At 42.9% G+C, this 23,243-nt stretch overlaps 1 protein-coding gene across 1 annotated transcript in view; it reads right to left on the reverse strand.

Moving 5' to 3' along the window:
• Positions 1-1,351: 1,351 nt before the first annotated feature.
• daam2 (dishevelled associated activator of morphogenesis 2) overlaps positions 1,352-23,243 on the reverse strand; it is a 125,000-nt gene continuing 103,108 nt past the window's right edge. Inside the window, exons 16-26 of the mRNA XM_034675073.1 lie at positions 23,042-23,071; positions 20,481-20,587; positions 18,888-18,972; positions 18,560-18,666; positions 17,532-17,620; positions 14,626-14,794; positions 13,005-13,112; positions 12,474-12,534; positions 11,359-11,490; positions 6,438-6,608; positions 1,352-5,634 (exon numbers count right to left, since the gene is read on the reverse strand). Of these exons, the coding sequence (XP_034530964.1) occupies positions 5,422-5,634; positions 6,438-6,608; positions 11,359-11,490; positions 12,474-12,534; positions 13,005-13,112; positions 14,626-14,794; positions 17,532-17,620; positions 18,560-18,666; positions 18,888-18,972; positions 20,481-20,587; positions 23,042-23,071 (1,272 nt within the window). The 3' untranslated portion in view covers positions 1,352-5,421. The remainder of the gene's footprint in view (positions 5,635-6,437; positions 6,609-11,358; positions 11,491-12,473; positions 12,535-13,004; positions 13,113-14,625; positions 14,795-17,531; positions 17,621-18,559; positions 18,667-18,887; positions 18,973-20,480; positions 20,588-23,041; positions 23,072-23,243) is intronic.

The following is a 23,243-nucleotide window of genomic DNA, read 5'->3' on the forward strand; positions in this document are numbered from 1 at the left end:
TTTAGCCTATTTTTATATTTTAAATTGCGTGGTTAAGCAGTCTGTGCAGTAAGAGCCTGGATCACATGCCAGACGGTCGTCCCTTAAGAGCCTTGAATTTGAGGAAAGTAAAAATTGTGCAATAAAATTCCTAATAACGCTAAGGTGAGCTGGTGACGTCATGCAGGTAACGTGAGAGGTCTCAAAGTGCTGTCTCATTCCAGTTCCACAGTTTTGAGCCCTTACAGACTCCTGCCCTCAATCATTTCCAGCTGATGTCAATTAAATCAAGAAGGGCTGAGGGAGGACATTGAGATTGGGCCTATGTCTGTCTTCAGCACCTGTAGGAGTGTAATGAGTGTTCACTGCCCTCTGGTGGTCACAGCATAGAGTTACAGCACAATGGAATTAAAAGGGAGAGAACACAGGTATTAATTGTGATATCTGTCAATATGTTCAATACTTTTGTAACACAGTTAACCCTGTCACGTTGATAATTTTAAAGCATTTGACCTACAAAACACCAGAAACTTAAAGGGATATATTAGTTATTTTTTAAGTGGGGTTGTATGAGTTTTAAATCACTGTAGTTGTCGGGGCCACAACAGATGCCGCTCAGCTCAGCTCCTTTAATGAGAAACTGCAGGGACAATCAGCACGCAAGCTAGGCTACTGTTTCTGGCGGCAAAGTAAAGTACAGCTAAACTGAAGTGAGTGCTCGGGTCAGAATCTTTTTTAAAAAATGTGCTAAATCAGGTGGCAGAAATGACACCGTCTGCAGAGGTAGCCTAGCTTGCGTGCTGATTGTCCCTGCAGTTCCTCATTAAAGGAGCCGAGCTGAGCAGCATCTGTTGTGGCCCCGACAATTACCAGTGATTTAAAACTCATACAACCCCACTTAAAAAAAAACTGAAATATCCCTTTAAGAAAAATCTGCAAAATGTTTCATATGTTCTGTCTCATTGTGTCTCATTAGCGGCTGACCCGCTCAAAATAAATTATCACTATTGTAGGCCAAAGAATCTCACGGTGGAGTTTCTTGCACTGTGTGTATCTATAAGCCTAAACACTAATTAAAATATCCCATAATAAAGGAAAAACATCCGTTTAAGGGACAAAAGTTTATTGTAACCCTACCAAAGACACAGGGTGAGAAAAATACAAAACAAAAATAAAATTATAGAAATGAAAAAAAAAAAAGATTCTCATTCTTATACAAGTCTGAAAACTATCCATCATACATGGACCACAGTTTAATTATTCATATTTTTAATATAACATTTTGTTGTAATGCTGTGTGTACATACAAAATATAGCAAACTAAATAAGGCAAATAAATAGAGGTACAATTTACAGGAAAATGGAACATTCCTCATGTTTTCATCTTTTTTAATCTTATCTCAAACATCAAGCATGGTGTACAAAATGCTTTTTATCCAACTGTACATTTTTCAGTGGAGGATCCTTTTTTTTTCCAACCATAAAAATACTGACTCCTCACAACTATACAACCTCTGAAACTGGGTGCAACTTTTCTCAGGCAGTACAAACTGTCGTGTAACAAGTGTGTTTCATATTGCAAGCAGTTTTCTATTCAAAGGTCAAGTCAACACGTCACTCTTTGTGCACCTTGTTTAGGCATGCAGGTCGACGCTAAGTGTATGATTTGACAGAAATGTGGTGGTGTGAAAAACCTTACCCTTTTTATTCTCTAACACACCTGAGCAGGTGACTCACACAGGTGTCTGTTTCAGACGTCACCTCTTTGTGTCCTCACAAATCTCTGCCATCCTACAGACTGAATGTTTCCAGCGGCCCAGCCGGAGCGCCCAAGCTCACTTGCCCTTACTCTCTCTCTTCTTCTTCTTCTTCTTCACACTGTTTTTTTTTGCACCTCTCTTCTGTTGCACCCTTCTGATGTTTAGAGGAGTCTCAGCCCTCAAAAAAATGGCGCTGCAAATGGAAATGTCCCATAATAAAAGTGCATTGAACAAGCTACTAATTTCATTCCTCTGATTTCCATCTGTACACTCCAAAATCAGCCAGTCAATGGCCAAATAAACATCCACACATGGAACAACATAAACATGTAATAATACTGACATTGTCACAACACCCCTCAGTAAATAGTCTGCACTACAATACGGGTTAAAGCTCTGGATCAAGAGTTTAAAGGGTCTGCCAAAGTCTGATATACTAACTCTGATTAACTTGAAGACAAAGGAGCAGAGGTCAGGAAATAGAATAGCTCAAATATACATGATGAGACGTTGGTTAAAGAATAAGCAATCATAAGTCATTTCTCCCCTTAAGACGTAAGGGACTTTTCTGATTTTTCAAAGTGTCTAAATGTTTCAATCTATTTGGTTTACCACTTAATCTCTTAACTCAAAGATCCTCTCTGCACGCTCACCATCTTTTCAACTCTTACGTCAGCTTTTCTCTAAATCAAAGAAAAAAACTCCCGGTATCAAACGTGTCCGTGAAACGACGTCAATTAAGTGAGTGAGTGTTTAAAGCTGGGTTCAAGTGCTATCTAACTTTTAAACAGCTTGTAACGTCTGGTGTTAACACCTGCAGCCACAAGATGGCGCCAATTCGCCTAAATCCAACTGTCAGCTTCAGGAACACACTAAGTTTGGAGGTCACGAGCACTAAAACACGAAAAATAGGAATGATGAGTGTGTGAAAAAAGGGTCAGAGGCACTTCAAGGTGAAAACAAAAACACACCGGGATAGTCTGAACTACTGGAGATTTCTGTGTGTGTGTGACATTCAGCAGTGTGTGTTCAGTGATCAGAAACACGCTGATCTGAGTGGAAACTTTGCTTTTACAACAAGTGCTTCTTGGGTCAAGTGCTGCGGGGACACGTCTCTGGTTTGTCAGCTGGAACTGCATGAAAACAACAATGAGCCTTCTCTTTTTGCAGACTGAATACTGGACACATCCATACTACACAACATGGAGCTGTCAGGACAAAGCCTTAGCTAGTGTCTCATTTTGTCTTTCACTTTTGGGGCAACAGAGGAGATCAAACACAGCATCTGTCTGTTCATACTTCACTTCAGAACCTCTCACATTGAGTTAATGAGATAAAAGTGAATGAAATGGATCATATAAGTAAAAAATGAAGAGAACACCAGGATATTTCGTACAAACTTAATGTGCATGTAGCTTCAATGTACTTGCATGCAGACGTATTTTAAAAGTAGCATTTTAAGTGTCGTACATGAACCATTCTGCATCCTCCCAAAGGCTTCTTCCATTCACTGTGTTCACACATGCAGCTCTAATTCTGTCACTCCTACATTCTTAGTATGCAAAGTATTAGGGCCACATTTAAAGAGGAAGAAACTCCTTAGATTTTGAGAATAAAGTGGCGTTATGAAGAGAGTGGAGGCTTTGTTTTAGTCTAAGGTTATTCTGAAGGGGAATATCTGAAGAGCAGACATCTGTGGAGTTGTACTTTGGTTTAGGATTCACTAAAACAAGAAGTCTGAAGCCTCTTAACTGTTTTTCTCCCAACATTATTACTTTATTCTTGTCAAATGACAAATGTGTGTGTGGCCCGAGTCTGCAAGCAGCAAGTCCGATTTCTGATGTTAACGTCTAAAATGTCTTTCAGCTGCAGAGTTTGAGCTTCCACTCCTGAGCTTGGTGTCAGAGGAAAATGGCCTCCATGTGAACACAGCGGATGGCAGAGTCTTCATCATGTTATCTCTCTCTGTGGTAAGATGTAAATGTTCTCTACAAGCTCTCTGAGGCTGTTCTCTGTCAACTAACAACCTTAACATTTACATTGAGCCTCTTTTATAATGCATACACCCTTTAAGTGCTCTGCTGTACTCTGACTTTCCATGAAGTGGCCTGAGATTACAACGTCAGCTGAATTAAGAACACTATATTTGATAATGAGGCTGAATCTGTAATAAATCCCTGGTTTATCTTAAAGTGGGCTGGTGGCTGTCCAGAAACCACATGTTTTAGCACCAGTGGAAAAGATCCGATAGATGAGAGTTAATAAAAGCTATAGTGTCGTTTTTACCCCTTTGTCTGCATCCTGGTTGCAGCAGATGGATCAGAGAACACATTCAGATGTGAACAATGCATGCTGACAGCTGAGCAGTGAGAGCACTGTGAACTGACTGCAGAGTACGCCGTTAAATTTTAATTCATCTGTGGCATTCCTTCATTATCTTTTTATACATAGTTATTTTTAGTACAGAGAGGACTTCGTGTCGTCTGTGGAAAAAACCAACGAGTGTAAAGTTTGTCAGAAAAGCTACAGTGCAAACAACAAATACTGGTGTGAAAAGGTCAAGCAGTTATCTATTTTACATAAAGCGCAAAATGTATAGAAATTCACTTCAACAGCAATGTGAACTTGCAACACCAACAAATAATGCATCGTGTGTACAAAACCCCCAAATGCCATGAAAACATAAAAAAACCCTCTACATCTTTGCAATTAGCTTGTCTGCATCTGAATATAAATATATATCAACGCCTAATTGCAGTATGTTTTTTTTTTCTTGTTAATACATTTACATTTGTGTTTTTCTCTTTGCTTTGGCACTGATTCATGCCAGAACAACGCTGAAACCGTTGAAGAGTGGAGGTGAGGCTTAACCCTGGTGGCACAGTCATCATGTTGTCGGGTGGATGGAGAGGATAGTATCCTCAGACGGGACCTTCCTCCCTGGGAATGCTGTGTGCTGGAGGAGGCCGTATGGATGACTCCTCTGGTTTGGGAGCGCTGTCGTGTGTCCTTCCGTACTCTTTCAGAGGCTTACAAAGCATTCTGGGAAAGGTAGTTTGTTAATATCCACCTATTCTGCGGCTGAGCCCGAAGAGCCATGACTGTGGAGGTTATGGCTTAGTCCCCACCTTCCTTTTTCTGTTAAATACTTCTTTTCCAATCCTTTCTCTCGGCCTGGAGTCTATTTACAGCGTGACGGGTGGATCTGAACGTCCTGTGTGTTTTAGAGCCAGATTGGTTCTTCAGCACCGAGTTAGTTACTGAGAAACAGAAAGGTTTGTGAGATTTAAAGAGCAGTGGAAAAGACGGGGTGATGGAGAGCCGGGAGTTTGAACACAGTGTTATAAGGATATGGTCGAAAGATATGGGATAATGTGTCACAGTGGTCCGTCTGTCCATCCATCAATGAACCAATCCCAACCATCCTTCATCCAGCTCACGGGATCAAACACCACCCGGGACAAACAGGTCGAAACAGCTTTACAAACCAATCAGAGGAGAGTGTTACATCCTTCGAAGTGGCGTGCGTGGCTGTCCACACATGTTGCTACATGTCCAGTCCAGCTGTTATTTACATCCTCCGTCTCCGTTCGTGGACCTGGACTAAAGGTGTTCAGAGATCTACACCACGGCAGAGTTTCGGTGTTTAGATAGTTTTTTTTTCCTTCCTTTTTTCCACGACTTAGTAGTTGACCTTGGTGACGGCTCGTTCGCGGCCCCCGCCCTCCACCAGCTGGTTGACGGAGCGCTTGCGGTTACGTTTGAACTTGTTCAGGTCCTTGTCGAAGACCTCACCCGAACGCAACGCCGACACCAGGTCGTCGAACTCCCCGCCGACCTCGTCTGCCGCCCCGCTCTTCTTGGACCGCCGTTCTCTCTCCCTTTGTTCCTTGAGCTGGAAAATGGAGACAGGAAGTTAGGGCACACAGACAAACACAGAGAGGAAAGGGACTCCCTAAAGACAGTGTTGTCTGCCTTATACTCATCGTCATCTCTTCGACTTTTGGATAAACTACCATAACCGAGGCCTAGCTTTGCTTTAAACCCAGGAGTGACCCTGCAGGGGACTTCAGGTGTCGCTGCAACTTCAAACTACAATGATACCAGAGTGTCTGATCAACAGAGGGCACTCTGGCACTGCCCCAGGTTTTTGGTAGAGCACTGGTAGAAAGTAAAATCAACAAGCTGCAAAAAAAATGTAGATAAGTTTCTGATTGGCCATGCATTTCCTGTCTAGGGTGCAACTATTTGGCCTCTCATTATAAGTTGCATGTGCACATTTGCTCCTTTCCGGCCAGCAGAGGGCAGCAAAAAAGGCTATGTCACTTGAATTGAGACATGGGGAGTGAGGCATGCAGCCTGCGGTAAATTGCGGTCCATCACAAACCAGTGAGTTGCTGAACCTCAGGAAAAGTTTGAGGCTGGAGACTGAGACTATCCTGACATTTTGCAGCTTGAATAGACCCCCAAGCTGAGAGGGTTCACTGTCAGGTGATTTTGGGAATGACACATGTCAAGTGTGGAATCAGTGCAGCTTGAGTTTCCTGCACAAACTGACCGATACAGAGCTCAAAATCCTGCAAAGCTGCTCCCTAAAGACATCTCACTCGTTTGGGGGTCATGTCATATATTTGGGGAGTCCCTTAAAGGAAGACAGCAGAGTAAGTGCTTCAGACATTCTTTAGACGCGTGTCTCACCATGGCCTCCATCCGTGCCCTCCTCTCCTCCTCATCTTTGCGCCGCTGCATGTTCTCCAGGTCCTGCCGCGCTTCACCGAACGACTGCAGGAAGGTGTCGAAGATCCCGAAGAACTCGTCGGGCTGCATCCTCCCTTCTTCCTCCCCAAAGTGCTTCAGAGATTTGGTAAACTGCAAAGAGACGGCAACATGCATCATTTTTACACATCGCTTCATGTTCTCTGTTGGAGTTTGTTCTTATGCAGAAAGACACTCAAGAAATGTCTCGTCTGCTTGTGTGAATGCTCAATGCCGTGTGATCTCAAAGACTGCAGCACACCACACACACACAGACACACACAGACACACACAGGGAGAATGACTGCATGATTTGAGCACCGTATGTCCACCCTGTTCGGTCCAAGCTGTCCACTGCTCGGTGCCAGGGAGACGCCTGCAGCCAAACCTACTCTACATTCCTGCACACGTACAGCTTTGTGCTGCAGTGTTCTTCAAGAAAACACTGCAAAGCTGAACATTATGTGTTGCCATAAGGACGCTTTTATGTTACATGAAATGAACCTCTACCCAGAATAATGTTTCCCTTCTTCTTGAGTGAGTTTGGCTCAGTGGTTTTAGCATGTACACCATGAACAGAGGCTGCAGTACTCGTCTAGTGCTTGCTGGTGTGACCTCTTGCTTTGACACTTTCTTGCATGTCGTCCCCGGCTCTCTACTCTCAGTATCTCATCCCTCTCTTCAGCTGTCCCGTCTAATGAAGCCGAAAAAGGCTCAGAAGAAACTAAAAAGAAACTCTACTGTTGTTATATTTCATCCTGCAGCCCGTCTCCATCCTCACATAAAGAGCCGCCTCAACAGGAAGCAGCCTTTCCCACCACGCTTGCTGTGTTGTCGTCTTACAGCCCAGACAGACAACATCTGATCGCTCCAGCAAGTAGAGGATGAGTGAACTCTTTGAGCTTCCTGTGTTGTGATTTAAAGGACATTGAGCTTTTTTTTTCTTCCAGAGGACACATTATCTTCCTGTCATTTTGGGCTGCTCATTGTGGCAACCACCGCCATCATCTCTCTCCCCTCCTGTAATTATGTGTCTGGTCAAATCGGTTTCCTCTCGTCCCCTCTGGGTCTGTGCTAAATGAGTAAACACACACACTCACACAGATTTAGCTCATGTAACACAAACACACAGACCGTGCTGGGTGCAGAGTGGCTTGTTGTTTGAATCAGGCATTACAGAGCTCTTATAAACAGTATGTAAGAAAGTTAGATATATAGACTAAGATATAAATAAAAAAAAAAATAAATAAAATAAATGAAAAAAATAAAAATACAAAAAAAAAATAAAAGTAAGAAATTTATATTTACAAAATAATATATAAGTACAAATAAAATAAAAATAAAAATAAAAAAAGAAGAAAATAAAGATAAAAAATAAAATAAATACAAAAATTAACAAATTAAAAAATAAATGATTAAAAAACAATAATACATACATAAATTACATTTAAAATAAATAAATAAATAAATAAACAAATAAAGAAAGAAAAAGCATGTTCATTGATCTAGAGAATGATACTCAGAAGTTAATGGCTTGCTATCTCTTTCAGCTTCAAGTTTTTAGAGTCCGCTAGATGTGTTTCTTCAGCAGGACCTTTTTGTGGATGTCTAATTATTTTTATTATTTAACACACAAGGTTCTCTAACAGCTAGCTGTACTGGAAATAAAGCAACATTGGAGGATGTTAGTGGAGGTATAAATCATCATCATCATCATCCCATAGGGGTGATGGGTCCCAAGACTGAGGAGAACTAACCCTTGTTCCCTGTGACCTGATCTCTCTAAATTGCTTTCTTTACCTTTACTTTTTAAATCACATGATAAGTCCACTTCCGTCTGTATTTTGATAATTCTTTGTTTGTTTTTTATTCAAGACTAAATCTTGCACTGCATTGTGTTTGAACATGTGGGTGTTTTTTCAAAGATAAACCCAACAAATCTCTCTGGATGAAAATGAAAATCCCCTCTCTGCTCTGGAAACCTTTGTCCCAATAACCCACATGACCTCGGACAACTGTAATCCTTTTTAATGTATGCTGTAGTGTCTGTTGAGGAGTGTGTGTGTGTGTGTGTGTGTGTGTGTGTGTGTGTGTATTTCTCTCTCAGACGTACACACACATTTGTTGCCATGGAGCTTTATGAACCTCACTTGGCTGCTTGCTCTGATTAGTCATCCTTTTTAACCTACACACCCACACTTCCACTGGAAACCAAGCAGAGCGTCAGAGAGCCTCGACAAGAGTTAATGTGTCAGACACCCCTCTTACTTACTACTACACACACACACTGACACACATACGCAGTCAGGAGAGGAGTGTGTTTGGAGTCTGGGCCCGTGAACACAGGTTCTTTTGTTTCACAGCAGAAATCGGGGCCTTCCTCTTCTCGTTCTTTTCCCATGACGTCCAAACTGGCCCATTTTTCCCTCCAATTTCTCACCAAACTCCTCCTTAAGCAAACAATTCAGCAAAGCAGAGGCTCTACGAGAAACTTAGAGGCCTTTCCTCTCTTCTCTCTCCCTGTGTGTCTCTTGACTCCTTCGAGCAGTGATCCCAAACCTGGACTAGTTCACCACTGGAGGGCTGCAAGCTTCATTTTCTGGTATCTATGTGGTTCTTCAGCAGAAGAACAAATTGCAGAAGATTTAATGAAGCATACGTTTCTTGTGCTTAGCCAGAAACACAACACAACAGTGTTTCATCGGCTGCTGCCATCTTGCTATGTTTTGTTCACCTGTCAGTTACTGGTCACTGTTGTGCATGTACAACTCTCAGCACATACAGTAGGTGTGGGTAAAAATATCAAGTCAATATCGTATCAGCAAATCCTCGTAACGATTCACCTCCTGGCCAGTTGAGGGCGCTGTGCGTGTGATTCGTGTTGTATGGACGGAGGCCGCACTCGACCAAACAACAACAAAACAACAACAAAAAAAGCGAGTAGCAGCAGCAGCAGTAGCGTGAAGACAGCGCCTTCAACACCGACACCATGCGGATGCTTTGCAGCAACCCATGGCTAAACCTGACAAATCCTTAGCCTGCAAACTGCCGCATAGTTCCGTCCGCGCAGGGTTTAAGAAGACCTCCTCTACCAACACACTCCATCCCGTAACCTAAGGTCTTCGGACCTGGGTCTCCTCTCCATCCCCTGGACTAAGCTGCAGACCTTTGGGGACAGAGCATTCAGTGTTGCAGCCCCCACTCTGTGGAACTCTCTCCCTCCCGACATCCGCAGCGCCCCAACCCTGGACACTTTTAAGAAAGCAGTCAAAACGCACCTTTTCCTCAAGGCCTTTCCCCGTTAGATATCCCCACCTACCCCCCAGGCCCCCTACCTGACCCTGTGAAGCGACCTTGGGTAAGGTCTTGTAAGGCGCTATATAAATATCAGTTATCATTATTAGTTGTTATGGTACAGACACTCGAACCACAATACCAACACCAAAAAAACATGACAAAGGTCACCGTCCCGAAGCTGTACACAGAGGTGAAGACAGCGGTTTTGGAGTCTTTGAAGTCGGCAGAGAGAGTGAGTCTTACATGTGATGGTTGGACTTCCAGAGCGAGTGACCTCTACGTAACTATCACGTCTCATTTCATTTCTAACGAGGGGGACTTAGTGTCAAATGTTCTGCAGACCAGAGCCCTGCACTGAGGCAGCACATATAGCAAGCTTGTTAACAGAGGCAATAAATGAATGGTGTTTAACAGAGAAAGAACTGCAAACATGCATCTTTCTGTAAGTCTCATTGAGTCATTGCATGTTGGCTGCTTTGCCCTTGTACTCAATTTGGCTTCACAGGCTGCACTTAAAAACCCTGCAGTCACACGGCTTCTGTGCAGAGTGTGACGCATCTCCACTTTTTTTTTCACAGCAAGCTCCTTACTCTAATGTGACTCAAATATTTGTGTGTTTCTACTTCTTACTGATATTGAATCGCAACCTAAAGAATCAGAATGGAATCGTGAGGTTCTTCACCCAGCCCTAACAGATAGTAAATATGCAAGATGGCTCACTCTTCAGTAATTCAGCTCTAACAGTGATGCTCACAGTCCGCTCACAGCATGACACACATTCACAATGATGAAACAGACTATATGGTAGCATCTGAACTCATCATTAACTGATTTTGTCATTGATTTTTGTTGCAGCTTTACTCTCCAATGCATCCCCATTTCTGGACGTAGACTGCAAACAATGAACAGATCACATAAGAGGACGTCCTCTCTGGGATATTTTGCACGTCGCATCTTTGAAGTCTGGGAGCTTGTCGCTCAGAGAATTTGAGCCAGTAATACATTTGGCATCAATATGTCAACTATTTTGAAAAGAGCCTTAAAATAAATGCAACATCTGTGCGAATGTAACTGGAGAACGTGGTCGACTGGATTTAAAAGCTTCCAGCGTATCAGCAACATGATGCTAAATATACAGCAGAGCATGTAGACCTGTTCGCATTAATCTTTTCAACACCGTGTTACTCCGCGATCCCCACGGTCCCACTGATATCTTCAGCTTACATGTTTCCTACCATACATCAGTGCATGAGCCAGCAGGGTTCAAGAGGCCATATGTCCTGCTTGTATAAAGAGGGAGAGTGTGGATTTAAAACTGTAACTCAGAGAGACAAAGACAAAGGCAGGACGAGGGAGGAATCTATGGAAATCTTTCAACGCTGGGTTTCCCCCGAGCTGCTGAAGTCATCACACGGGGCTTTCATGGTTTCTCCTTTTTGTCTGACATGAGGGTTTGGCAGCAACAAGGATACATCAAAGCCACCCACATGGACATATGAACTTGCGATATGTTCTTGTCTCGTGTTTAAATGCTCTGTTCTCTGTATAACACAGCGGTTACAAGTACCTTGTCCTTGGCTTCACTCAGCTGGTCCTCCAGTTCGGAGAAGCTGAAGCCGGCCACGGTGATGAAGTCTCCGATCACAGCCACAAACTTATCCCCGCGTTCCCTCGTTCTGCTCTGCTGGTACTGCAGCTCCTGGAGGGACGAAAAAACAGACGTGAAGAATGTGAGCGTCAAAGAGAAAACTGCACACGTTAAGTTAAAGAAGTCACCTTTGTAATGATTTAAAATGTTTACTACAGCTGCAGAACAACTACGTGCGTTTCAACCGGTGGACCCAGGGTCTAAATTTAGGTCAGGGGTAGATAATTTCCCCCCTAAAAAGCCCCTGTTAGGGGGGTAGTACTTTTCAAAAGTCCCGGGGCTTTTTGGGGGCAGGGTCTGCAATGCTGAACGTGTCTGATTGGTAGATTAACCGCAGTGTTTTTATTCCGCCCGCCGTCCACAATAACATCACTCACATCTGTGATTCTCTTGATTTCTCTTTCTTTCATTAGTTTTTATTTGTTCTATCTTTTTTGTATGTGTGTGTACTTTTCAAAAGAGGAAGCTGTGATTCTCTTGATTTAGCAGCTTGTAACAGTAGTCTTCTCTCAGCCCACCGCGGAATGCGTCTCACCCGGTGTTACGGTTTTCAAAGTGACCCTGTAAACTGGAGACCTTCAGCTGAACGTGTCAGTGTTTGTGGAGTTTACACAGCTGTTGAAACACAGAGGGAGTTTCTGGGAATGCAAACTAGTTTAGTTTTTTATTAAGATTTCAAAATATCTCCATCAGATATTTAATGATCGTCTAAAGAGGTTTATGAGGGATGCATCCGGCTGAGAGTCTCCAGTTAACAGGGTCGCTGTTTAAACCAAAATACCGGCAGACAACACTAAACACAGTCAACCCCTGTAGTGGAATATGTGTATGTGTCTTTATAAGAGCATAAGCATGAGCCCTTGTGTCCGTGTGTGGCTGGAAATATGACGTTTTCTGCTCATGAACATCAGCAGCATTCAAACACGTCATCCCGCCGCCCGTCCCCGCTCTGCTCAAAAACATAATAACAGACGGCAGAAGAACCAGAGGGAGGGAACACGACGGAAAACACACAACACACACACACAACTCACCGCCTCCAGAGCCTTCAGGCCACTCTTGATACTGTGCACCTCTTTTTCCAGCTCTGCCAAACTGAAGAAAGAAAGAAAACACGTTCAATGTTTTGCGCTGAATCCTGCAAGAAGTTTTATGGTACAGTTTTCTGATGCCTTTTTAAGCAAGCATTATCCCAATAACAATCAGTCGTGGTTAAAATGTAAACGAACAGATTGCAAGCAAAGAAAAATAGGCAGTTACAATGTTAAAAATGCTGTGAGAAAACTATCATTACAATAATCTAGTCTGGGAGATGCATGGTTTAAGCTCCAGCACCAGGCCATGATAGAAAGGAGCAGATATTAGCAACAGTGCATGGGAGAAAACTTGCTGCACGTTAAAATCCTTGATATGAGACAGAGCGGATGAACTGCAATCCCAAATCACACAAATGAATGCACAAAGTAATTTAAAACAACCAGGATTTAAGAACAGGTGTAGCTGTGTGTCGCTGACATGTCTCTGCTTAAATAGAGATACCAGTTGAAAATGTTTTTTGCACTCACTTGACTTTTGCAGCCTCCGGGACACTGCCGAGGTCCTGCTGGATGCTCAGTGTGTCCGGGTAGTTCTTCTCAAAGATCATGATCAGGTAGTGCAACATGGTGATGTTCCTGTTGAAGCAGGAGTGAAGACAAAAGCTTGAAACCAACATTAATGCAGGAAACACAACATCCTGCAGAGCTGCTTATTAAAGGCTCATCTTTAATACTTTGCTTTAATCCTTTGAATCTCAGGATGTTCTGAGAAGTTTTAACTCCGTATTTAACTCTGTCTGCAGATTGATGGTAGAGTCACTACCTGCCTTTCCCAGGAGAGCTTTCATTGTTATTTTAAGAGGAGTTGCATTAAATACATTTTAGTAATTAGCTACATATTCCATGTAGATATCTGAAAATGTCAGACTGCAGTGATGCTGCATTCACAGGCTCGTTGGATCGTCCCATTTCCTGCATGGGAAAGTCATTTTTCTGACATCAGGGTTTTCACAAGCTTTAACTGCTAATGTGGAAACATGGACTCCGCAAAGAACACGAGTTATATATTATTGCCTGGAGGCTGTGACAACTCTCTGATCGCTGTTCCAGTAACTGTTTCTAATATCTGTGTTTGGAGATTTTGTTCTAGACTTATTGCAGCCAGAGCTGTGCCCAAGTCATCAAACCTCAAGTCCAAGACGTATCCGCAGTGCTTTCTCCGTTTCTTCCTTGATGGTTCTCTTTCATATCAAACATGCTGCACTGACTGCTCTCGCTTAGATTTGCTGTAAAATACTGAAAGCTAAAGGTCTGTGCCTCATTTTCGGCCGCATGAGTCCAGACGTGGACCCTCGAGCTTGAGGGAAAGCAGCCTGACTCCAAAAGGGGAGAAGTAGGCAGGGGTTCGCCTCCCCGACAAGAACATGTTCACATGATACCCTTCTCCACCGAGTCGACAAATGCTTCAGCATTATTGAGGTATTTGCACCTAGGAGTTCTGCGTAGTAGAGTGTGTGACGTAATGCAACGTACCGCGACGTGACGTGCTGGGAAATGAATCGTTAAGAAGAATTGATAACATTTGAGGTGCACTATTCCTATGGAATTGATCAATTGGAACCGGTTCTAAGTCGGATCTGGTTTTCGATTCCCACCCCTAATGTGGATGCATGTGAAGTTTACAAGGTGATGCCATGTTATACATTATAAAACAGATGCAATATGAAAAAAGATGATTATAATCACTCCAATATGACATCAGCTCTGCAAGGCAAATACCAGAAGTGCTGTTCTCACTTATTCTGACACCACTTGCACGCAAAGTAAGTTTTGCTTCAGCCTAATATGTTTGTATTTTGACTATTTCAAAACCATAATGTTGACAGAAGTTGACAGGAAAACAATGAGCTGTGATGCTTGATTCAAAACCCGATGTGTTGGAGGCCAGATCTAAGAAAAACATTATCATTCAAACTCTAAACAAATGTGCGGAGTTATCTAGAACAGACACTGGAGGAGTAGAGAAAGTGATGCCTGCAGCATGTGTGTGACATCTGTGCAGCCCATAATGTTTGATTTTCAGAAGTTATGAAACTGAGAAGAAGAACTGCTTGATTGATTGTTCCAGTGAAAGGTGCTAAAAGCCCACCTGTCTATGCTGGACTTGGTGTCAGCGATCTTGTTGAGACTGGAGACTTTGAAGCCGTAGGCGTTTCCTCTCTGGCCCTTGTTCATGAAGTTGCCGAAGGCCAGCACCACCTCCAGCATCTGAGTCAGCCTCTTGCTCCGGACCACCTCCTTGGACCCGTTCAGGATGGCTAGAAGGAGAATGGAAAGAGAGAGAAGCAGCTGGAGAGATCATATAGTCGGTGATTGATATTTGTGCACTTGGTGTATCACCTTTTATATTACATAATAAAGTGTTTTTTCCCTCCCATACCTTTCCACTCTGTTTCTCTACTCAGCCTCCACAGGCACACATGCAAACTCAAGTTTCAGCTGACCCAAAGGTTCCCATCCTCTCCTTCATTTTTAACATCACTCATCATGATTGATCAATATTCCTCACAACAACTGGGCAGCTCAGTGGGGAAACCCATCAATTCCATCCACCCATCCATAAAACAGCAGGGGGAAGAGAATATTCCAAACACAGTCCGATTCTTCCCCCATGAGAGCGTTCATGTCTGGCACAGCGCAGGTGGTTCCCTCCCTCCACTGAGGAAACCTCAGTGTGAATGTGAAAATCATTAACAAAACCCATCTTGTTATTGTTACAGTTCTTTCTGCTGTGTGCAGCATGGGAACCGTTCCTCTGGCTGTGCCGACAGTCTTCTGCTGGATGCAGAAAGGCTAACTGCACCGTCTTCTCAAATGGTTCTCCTCAACATGCTGGGTGGTCCTGGGAAATATAGTCTCATCTCGAGTATATGACGAAGTAACATTAATAAAAGGACATGAGAACTTCAAGACAGGCACTGAATATCTGTGGTCTGGGATCTAACAACAAAGATCCAGGAGCTTGAATCCATACTCCGACTCACAGGATAATTGCTCTGCTCCTTCTTTATTTCCATTCCTGGCAGCCCGTCGCCTCAGTCAGGAGATGTTTTTTATTTCAAGGCAGACTTAAATGGATACGCTCTCTGACTGAGAGGCAACAGTTCACAGAGCTCGACTGTCGGGGAGCATCACTGCAGATATGACTGCTGGCGAAAATAACGTTATGTGCTCATCAAAGCAAAGACAGCAGAAAAAGGTCTTTTAATATATCTGGATAAACTGGAGACACGATTACTTCATACTCCTTTTAGTGCTGAATAAAAGAGCTCTGTAACAGCTGCTTCAAGACTTTAGTACCTATAACTTACACCGCTGTATTCAGCAACTCACGCAAAGACTGAAGCCACAATTAACTGTTTCATACTAACTATCAATACGACCAACTCTTCTTTCCTTGTTGTACTTTCAAATACAAAATGCTACGATACGATTACGGAACAAACACAATACGATATGATTGGAGACAGTACGATGCAACACGATACATTAGGATACAATACAATTTGATACGATAGGATGACGATATGATACGATATGATCCGATAGAATACGATAGGTTGGATACGATAGGATTCGCTAGGATACAATACAATCGTCTCCTAGCCTCTCCTATCGTATTATATCGTATCGTATTGTGTCATACGATACCATACAATAAGATACAATATGATACTATTGGGGTCGATACCGTACAATTCGACACGATATGACACAATACGATTCAATACCATACGATACGATTGGATAAACTAGGGTACGATAAGAAACAATACGATCGTCTCCAATAGTATCCTAGCTTCTCCTATCGTATCAAATTGTGTCATACGATACCATACAATAAGTTATGATATACGATTTGAGATGACACCATACAATTTGATATGATACACCACAATACGATACGCTAGGATACGATACCATATGAGACAATATGATGCCATATGATAACATAGGATACGATATGATCGTCTCCTAGCTTTTCCTATCGTATTATTTTGTATTGCATGGTATTATACTATACCATACGATATGACGCGATGCGATTGAAGACGATACGATTCAATACGGTAGATTAGGATACGATACGATTGGATACACTAGGATGCGATACCATATGAGATGATACGATGCAATACTATACTAGCTTCTCCTATCATATCATATTGCGTCGTACAATACCATACAATTCGATATGATGTGACACGATAAGATCCGATACGACATGATACAATATTATCTCAAAGACTGAAAATCTGCAGCTCCAGACGAAGAACAGTCTTAACTATAATTATTGCATCATGAATTGTATAACACATAACACTAATCTACTGTAAGAAGACCAACATGAATATAGTGGTGGTGATGCTGGGTTGCCATCCCCAGTTGTTGGCTTGTCAATAGCCCAGCTGAGCTGTGACACACCCATGTTCACACACATGTGCGTACACACACACACACACACACACACACACACATGTCCGTGGAGCTCAGTGGAAGACTTTGAAGTTAGCTTTGGTGTTTATGAGAAAGGCTCTCCCCTCTCAACATGGGCCAGCTTTCCAAAACAGCCTCCTTGGTAACCTGGAGGCTGACTGGAAGGGAAAAACCGCGGTGGGCCAAGATACAGTGGGCCACCAGCCCTTACCATGCACGCACACACGCAAACACACGAGCAAATTTAACAGGACGAAAGGATTTCATGAGTCACCGTGTGAGGCGTCGGTCAGAGGGTTCAGAGAAGATTACGTTGTTGTGACTGAGACTATTTTTGACAAACCTACCAGGCTGTGATCAGGTTTAATTTTTCGTAAAAAGAAAAGTAAAAAGTGTCATTGGCTTTTAGAACCAGCCTCAAGTGGACACTTTGGGAACTGCAACTGTGCATTGCATTGGCTTCACTTTTCGTCACCGGATGCTACCACCTTTGCTAGAGTGTAATCAGTATTTGGTGTGCAACTGAGCTCTTCCTGTGCTCCATGTTTTTGTCCTTACCTTCAACCTTCGGCTTGGTTTCGGCAAGGCGCTCTGCAAACTTCTTCTTAAAGAACAAAGCCTGCAGTCTCTGTTGATAGTGGTCAATTCTGGAGAAAGCGGTCAAGAGGGAGACAGGGACAAAGGAATAGAGAAGGAGAGGTGAGTTATATCTGTCTCCAGGGGAGTGTAAATTCAAAGCTAGAAGTCTTCCAATCGTACAAAACTCCCCCACTTTGTTTTCACAGTCCTTTGATCATCTATTAAGCTCCCATTAAGTCGGAGCGTTGACAAATGGGAATGTTAAACTTTCCTTAAAGTTCACAGAGGGAGTGAGGGGGACTTTCAAAGTGGGACCAGGGATATTAAAAAGGAAATTATTAAATCCCAGATGTTCTCCTTTGACCAAAGGAGGGCGGTCAAACAGAAACGTGTGGACAGGCTCATGTTTCACTGACAGGAATGAAAAGGTTTAATCACCTTTTCTAAACAGTAAAGATCCAGTGAAAGGATGAAAGTCTTGATAAATCACTCTGATGTGTGAAACTTGTTTAGCTTCATAAAACTTTACAAGCTCATTCTGTTTGAACCAGTTTCTCTTTTTTTTTTAAATCGATGTGTTGATTCTGCAAAACAACTGCAGAACTTTTACTTTGAAAATCTTGCAGACAGCACAGCATGCAAACAGATATTTCACTGTATCTTTTTCTGACCCTCATCTCTAGATTGGTAAATTCTTGTCTTATAGTGTTTGAAAACTTAAACTCAGATTTGTTCACTTTGAAATTAAGTTTGTAGTGCTGCTGCTTTTTGCTTCTGCAGACTAACAACAACTTTAGAGTTAAAGACAAAACTACTCTTTGAATTAAAGCCTTCATTTTATATCTACTTTATGCTGTTTTGCTCATGCATGTGAATGATAAAAGCCCGAGTCCAAACCATGAATTTGATAAACCGCTATAAGGGGATTATTCCCAGCTCTACCACACCTGACACCTGAATGTTGTCACCTGTCACAGAGTGCACTGTGTGAGTGTTCTCCTGTTTACCTGCTCATTTCATAGAGGAAGCGATCGGCCCGGGCCATCCGCTCCAGCTCATGTTTGTGCTCCTCCAAAAGATCAATGTCACTTTTCTCTGGGATAAACTTCAGCAGCTGCAAAGACACGAGGAGAGCATTGATGCAAAGGATAATATCTTTTCAGAGCAAAGAAATGGCGTCAAGTGGAACCTTTATAATATATATTAACTAATTTAAAAGAAGCAGGGTCTGTAACCATTTTAGGACCAAGGACCAAACCTTCACAGAGCCTCTCTGATCACGAGAGTATCAATTAACTTTCTCTTTCAACCAACTCCACACGTACTGAACCGTACCTGCTCCAGCATATCTTTGGCCAGCTCTTCCCTCTCATCCATCTCCAGAATCGCCCTCTTGATCTCTTCATTGCTCATCTTTAACCTGCACAGGAAGAACATTGTTCATTTAAAGTTGTTTGATTAAAAATAACTTATTAAATGCATGTATTTTACAAGCGAACAGAAGCTGGCGGATGACATGCCCTGACTCCAGATCTGGACCGGAGCCAGCTGCAGGAGTATTCCCAGGTGTTTCCTGGGTTAAGTGTGCAGCTGGTGATCAATAAGAGCATTGTCTAACTATGCATTTAAGCTTTATTGACCACGCGCTGACCCCATTTGGGTCGGGGTTGTACCCTCGGGTCGTTTAGCACTGACACGAGAGCCAGCTGAGGGACCGTTCTGCTCTTCAGTCAGAGAGAGAGAGGTCTCAGGACGTCTGTTTATTGATCTGTGAAATGGGTAATGATTTAAATCCTCTGCAGGGCTTTGAATCATTGCTGTTAAGAGAAATGGTAACCATATTGTTTGAAGGATCTTAAATGATTACAACTGATTCAGCTAACATACTGCAGCTCCTTCAAGGGGGGTGAAGGCCGGCTTTTCCACCTGTCAGTCAAGTCAGCTGTTCCTCTAATTATGCAAAACTTGTGACCTCAACATCCTAAAAACTGACGAGTTATAAAGAAATTCCTCCTTTTACGGTCTGTGCAGAAACAGAGTGGATTCAAGAACTTTTGCAGCCAGCCTCAAGTGGGCACTCGAGGAACTGCACTTTTTTAGCACTTCGCCATCAGCTTAATTTCCCAAGATTAATGGTTTCCACTTTGGTCTTGATTCATGGGGCGTATCTCTCTGCTGCCACCTGTCTGGTGGTGGGGTATAAAACATTGGGGAAGATTTTTCCTGCTACTCTTCCTATATTGGAGGGGAGCAGGTGTGCATGTAAATCTTGGAGCCCGAGTTCATGAAGTCTAACAGTTTGTCCTTGCTTGATTTCTAAAGCTCAATATTGTTACTGTACCAGAAACAAATACAGACCAGGTTGACTAGCTTAAGTTAACTCAACATGAATAACTAATCACAGGTGCTGCTGACCTTTTTGTGGATGTTAGCTGCTACTTCTCCCTACATGAGCATTATTTGAGTCATCCTGTGTCCAGCTGCATAATCAGCCTTACACTGAAAAGCTTGTCTGGGTTGGGGACACCTTCACTTTTAAATGAAAATGTAACATCGTGGATGTATCTTTATTCTTTATGAGTTCTGTTGGAGAGAGATGCTGCTTGAGTGTTTCAAAATAGACTAAATAAACCTCTCTGAAGTCTGACTGTTAGCCAGGTGACATGTCCTCGTCTGGACAAAGTCTGCTCATCCTTCAAAAAAGGAGCCTTGACAGTAATTTAATTACTCTGACAGATTTCCTCTTGTGTCCATTAAAACACATTTTCTGAGGCACCTGCTTCAAGCAGCTCCAGCCTCTGACCCCGCAGCTGCAGGATGTCATTATAGCCTGCACTCAGGACGTCTCTCCTCGACTGTAATCTAATTTACAGATATAAACCGATTGTTTACCGATGGGACAAAATATCACGGTTGATAACTCCTTACTTTGAGAGCAGGATAACGCAGTTCTGTGCACGTCTACCGTCGATGACCGACAGCTCCTTGACCTTCCTCGTGCTGACGTATATGTCATCCATGGAGCCTGTTTCTTTCTGCAGAAATACAAAGACAAAGATTTGGGTTAACTTTGCAGAACTTGAAAAGCGCTAACATAAAATGCAAAGGTCTCCTCCTCACATCTGTTTGACATCTTTATTTTGTTTAGGGATGATATGAGCCTTTCTTAACATTTATAGTGTGTTAATTCAAAGCAGACTTCAGGAAACTCAGAGGAACCAGTTGTTGCAGTTTGATCACTGCCACTTCCAAGCACAGACTGAAAGGTTCCTCTCCTGCCAAATACTTCAGTTGGCCTCAGGTCAAGTTCTCTGACCTGTTTTTGCAAAGCCAAGTGTCATGCATCAGTTCTCAGAGACCAAAATGCACGTCTCATTAAAAAGTTAAATCCTGGATTGAGTTTTGGAAGCTGTAGGATTGGAAACATTTCAAAAAGTTGAGGATAGTCACAAATTCATGCTGGTGCATGCAAAAAAAATCAAAAGCATGTCTTGTGAGAGAATATTTTATATGGTGAGTCATCCCGAGGAGCACAATGCAGACAGGGCTGTAAAGCCTCTCAGAGGAGCAGCACACACTGCTACACGTTGGTCCAGGCCAGTGAGATATTTATGTAAGCTTCACACAAAAGTAGTTTAAAAATCCACAAGAGAAAAGAACACATCTGAGAGAACTGGTCCGGCTGCATGTTCAGTTCGTTCTATTTTCGGCCTCAGATGGTTTCCGGTCCTTTTTGGAGTTTTCTGCTGGTGACGTACGTGAAACAGATGTGGCTCGTAGCATGAAGAGAAAGTGAAGTTTTTCCGTGCCTGTGTTGACCCGCCGTGTCTGGCAGCAGGATGAAGTTGGCCCCAGGTTACGGGGACAATTCTCATTCACTGAGCTGGCTGATGCTCCATCTGCTAACATGCTAAAGGCAAGTTAGCCAACTTGTTTGAGGAGTGTGCATTTAACCCAAAGTAACTGGAGACTCCTTCATCTTTAAAAATACTTATTCTTTATTTAAATCTGCTCTGGTGGATCTTCAGGCGGCAAATAGCTGCTTTTAAATTCAGTTTTATCTTCTCTGTTTTATTCTGCCTCCATGATGATGAATTATGATATTTGAGGGAGTGAAACATGAGGACAGGAACAATTTAGTAAGATGAAAATGGAGATAGGGATAGTGAGGAAGAAGTAATGATGATGAAGATGGATGTTTAATCTGAATGTGGTTTATCTGCATCTCCAACAAGGGAAGGTGTCTAAGTGTTCAGCTTCTGCAAGAAGTAGAAAAATCCTGATGTTTAAACTTGCAGCAGCTGAAACCTGCAACACTAACACGGGACTTCCACCAGATCCGTGTCCGGTCCGTCGCCGATCCGCTGCGGCCCGGCTTAGTGCTCTCTCGTCCGTCAACACCCACTGGTTGCGTTTTCGGAACACAGCACTGAACAGGACCGCCGGATAGCTGGAGTCATGTGACCGAGGTTTTCCAAACACTGAATCAAGGATTCTCCTCCTCTTCTCCTCATCCATGTTGTCTTTCTGGTCCTCTGAAAACCTCTGACCTGTTGACTCCAGGCCTGGCTCCGCTCAAAATGGCATTTTGTTGTCATAGTTAAGTTGAAAACGATCTAACAATAACACAGTGTTTTATTCTGAAAATGAACCGGATGTTTTCATTTTGTTTTGGTGCCTGACTTCCTGTCTCGCTCCATCTGCTTTGTTGAGATTGATGCTTCGTGCTCCGGCATCCGGCAAAAATAGAAGTCTTGTGTATCTGATCCGTTGCTTTCCGACGTGTCGGATCAGAGATGCAGCCAGAATGCAACGGAGCGGATCCAGTGGAAGTTAACAGATTGACTCGAATAGAAACCTATCAGATCCGGTGCCGAAGATATTAGGAAAGTGTCGCCTGTCACACATGTGCTTCAGAAGGTATAAAACCTTCCTTCTTGCAATCCAAGCAGGACACGTGACAGCTTGCATTTTGATCAAGCTACATGTGTGTGACAAAATCTGGACATGGAGCAGTTTAGGTCCAGATACTCATACGCTTTTGTGCAACTACAGGGATGTGTGTCGGCTCAGTGCTGCAAAATGCAGGTGACCATTACCTGAATATGTCCCTGAATACATCCTCGATAGACCGTTGATGACTACATCTCCTCCCATTGTGAAAAAAAGGAAGCAAAAACATCCCTGTTCTTCTGGTGACTTATGACTTATTTTGGCTTCACTTTAGGGACTGTGAGATGTTCTGTCGTTCATCCTTTCATGCAGCTTATGGTGCAAACAAACTTTCTTAAAATGCTGCACGTGCGTCCAGCATCACACAGATTGTGTTGTGGTAGCTGTGTGTTTCTGGACTCACACTGGGTCACTCAAAAACACACTCCTGATACAAATAAATGGGCTCTCTGTGTGCCTGTTGCCTTGCAGCAGAGAAGGTGATGAGGAAGTGAAGGTAAAACTGAGATAAAGATGCTGAGAGAAGTTGAACTCACCTGTTTGAAGGATTGATTAGTGAGCAGGTCCTGCGCAGGCAATCGGAGAGTGCAGAGAGACACAAAAAATTGAAAACACATGCAAAGATTAGCACTTCAAGCAGAAAACGAAGTGGTGGCAAGCTCAAAGAACTACATCTACGCAAACTACAAGCTGCAGCTGGAAAGCCCTCAGTGAGAAAACCCAGTAATGTGTTTCTGT

The sequence above is a fragment of the Notolabrus celidotus genome, chromosome 22 (assembly GCF_009762535.1).
Source record: "Notolabrus celidotus isolate fNotCel1 chromosome 22, fNotCel1.pri, whole genome shotgun sequence".
In the NCBI taxonomy this organism is placed as follows: Eukaryota; Metazoa; Chordata; class Actinopteri; order Labriformes; family Labridae; genus Notolabrus; species Notolabrus celidotus.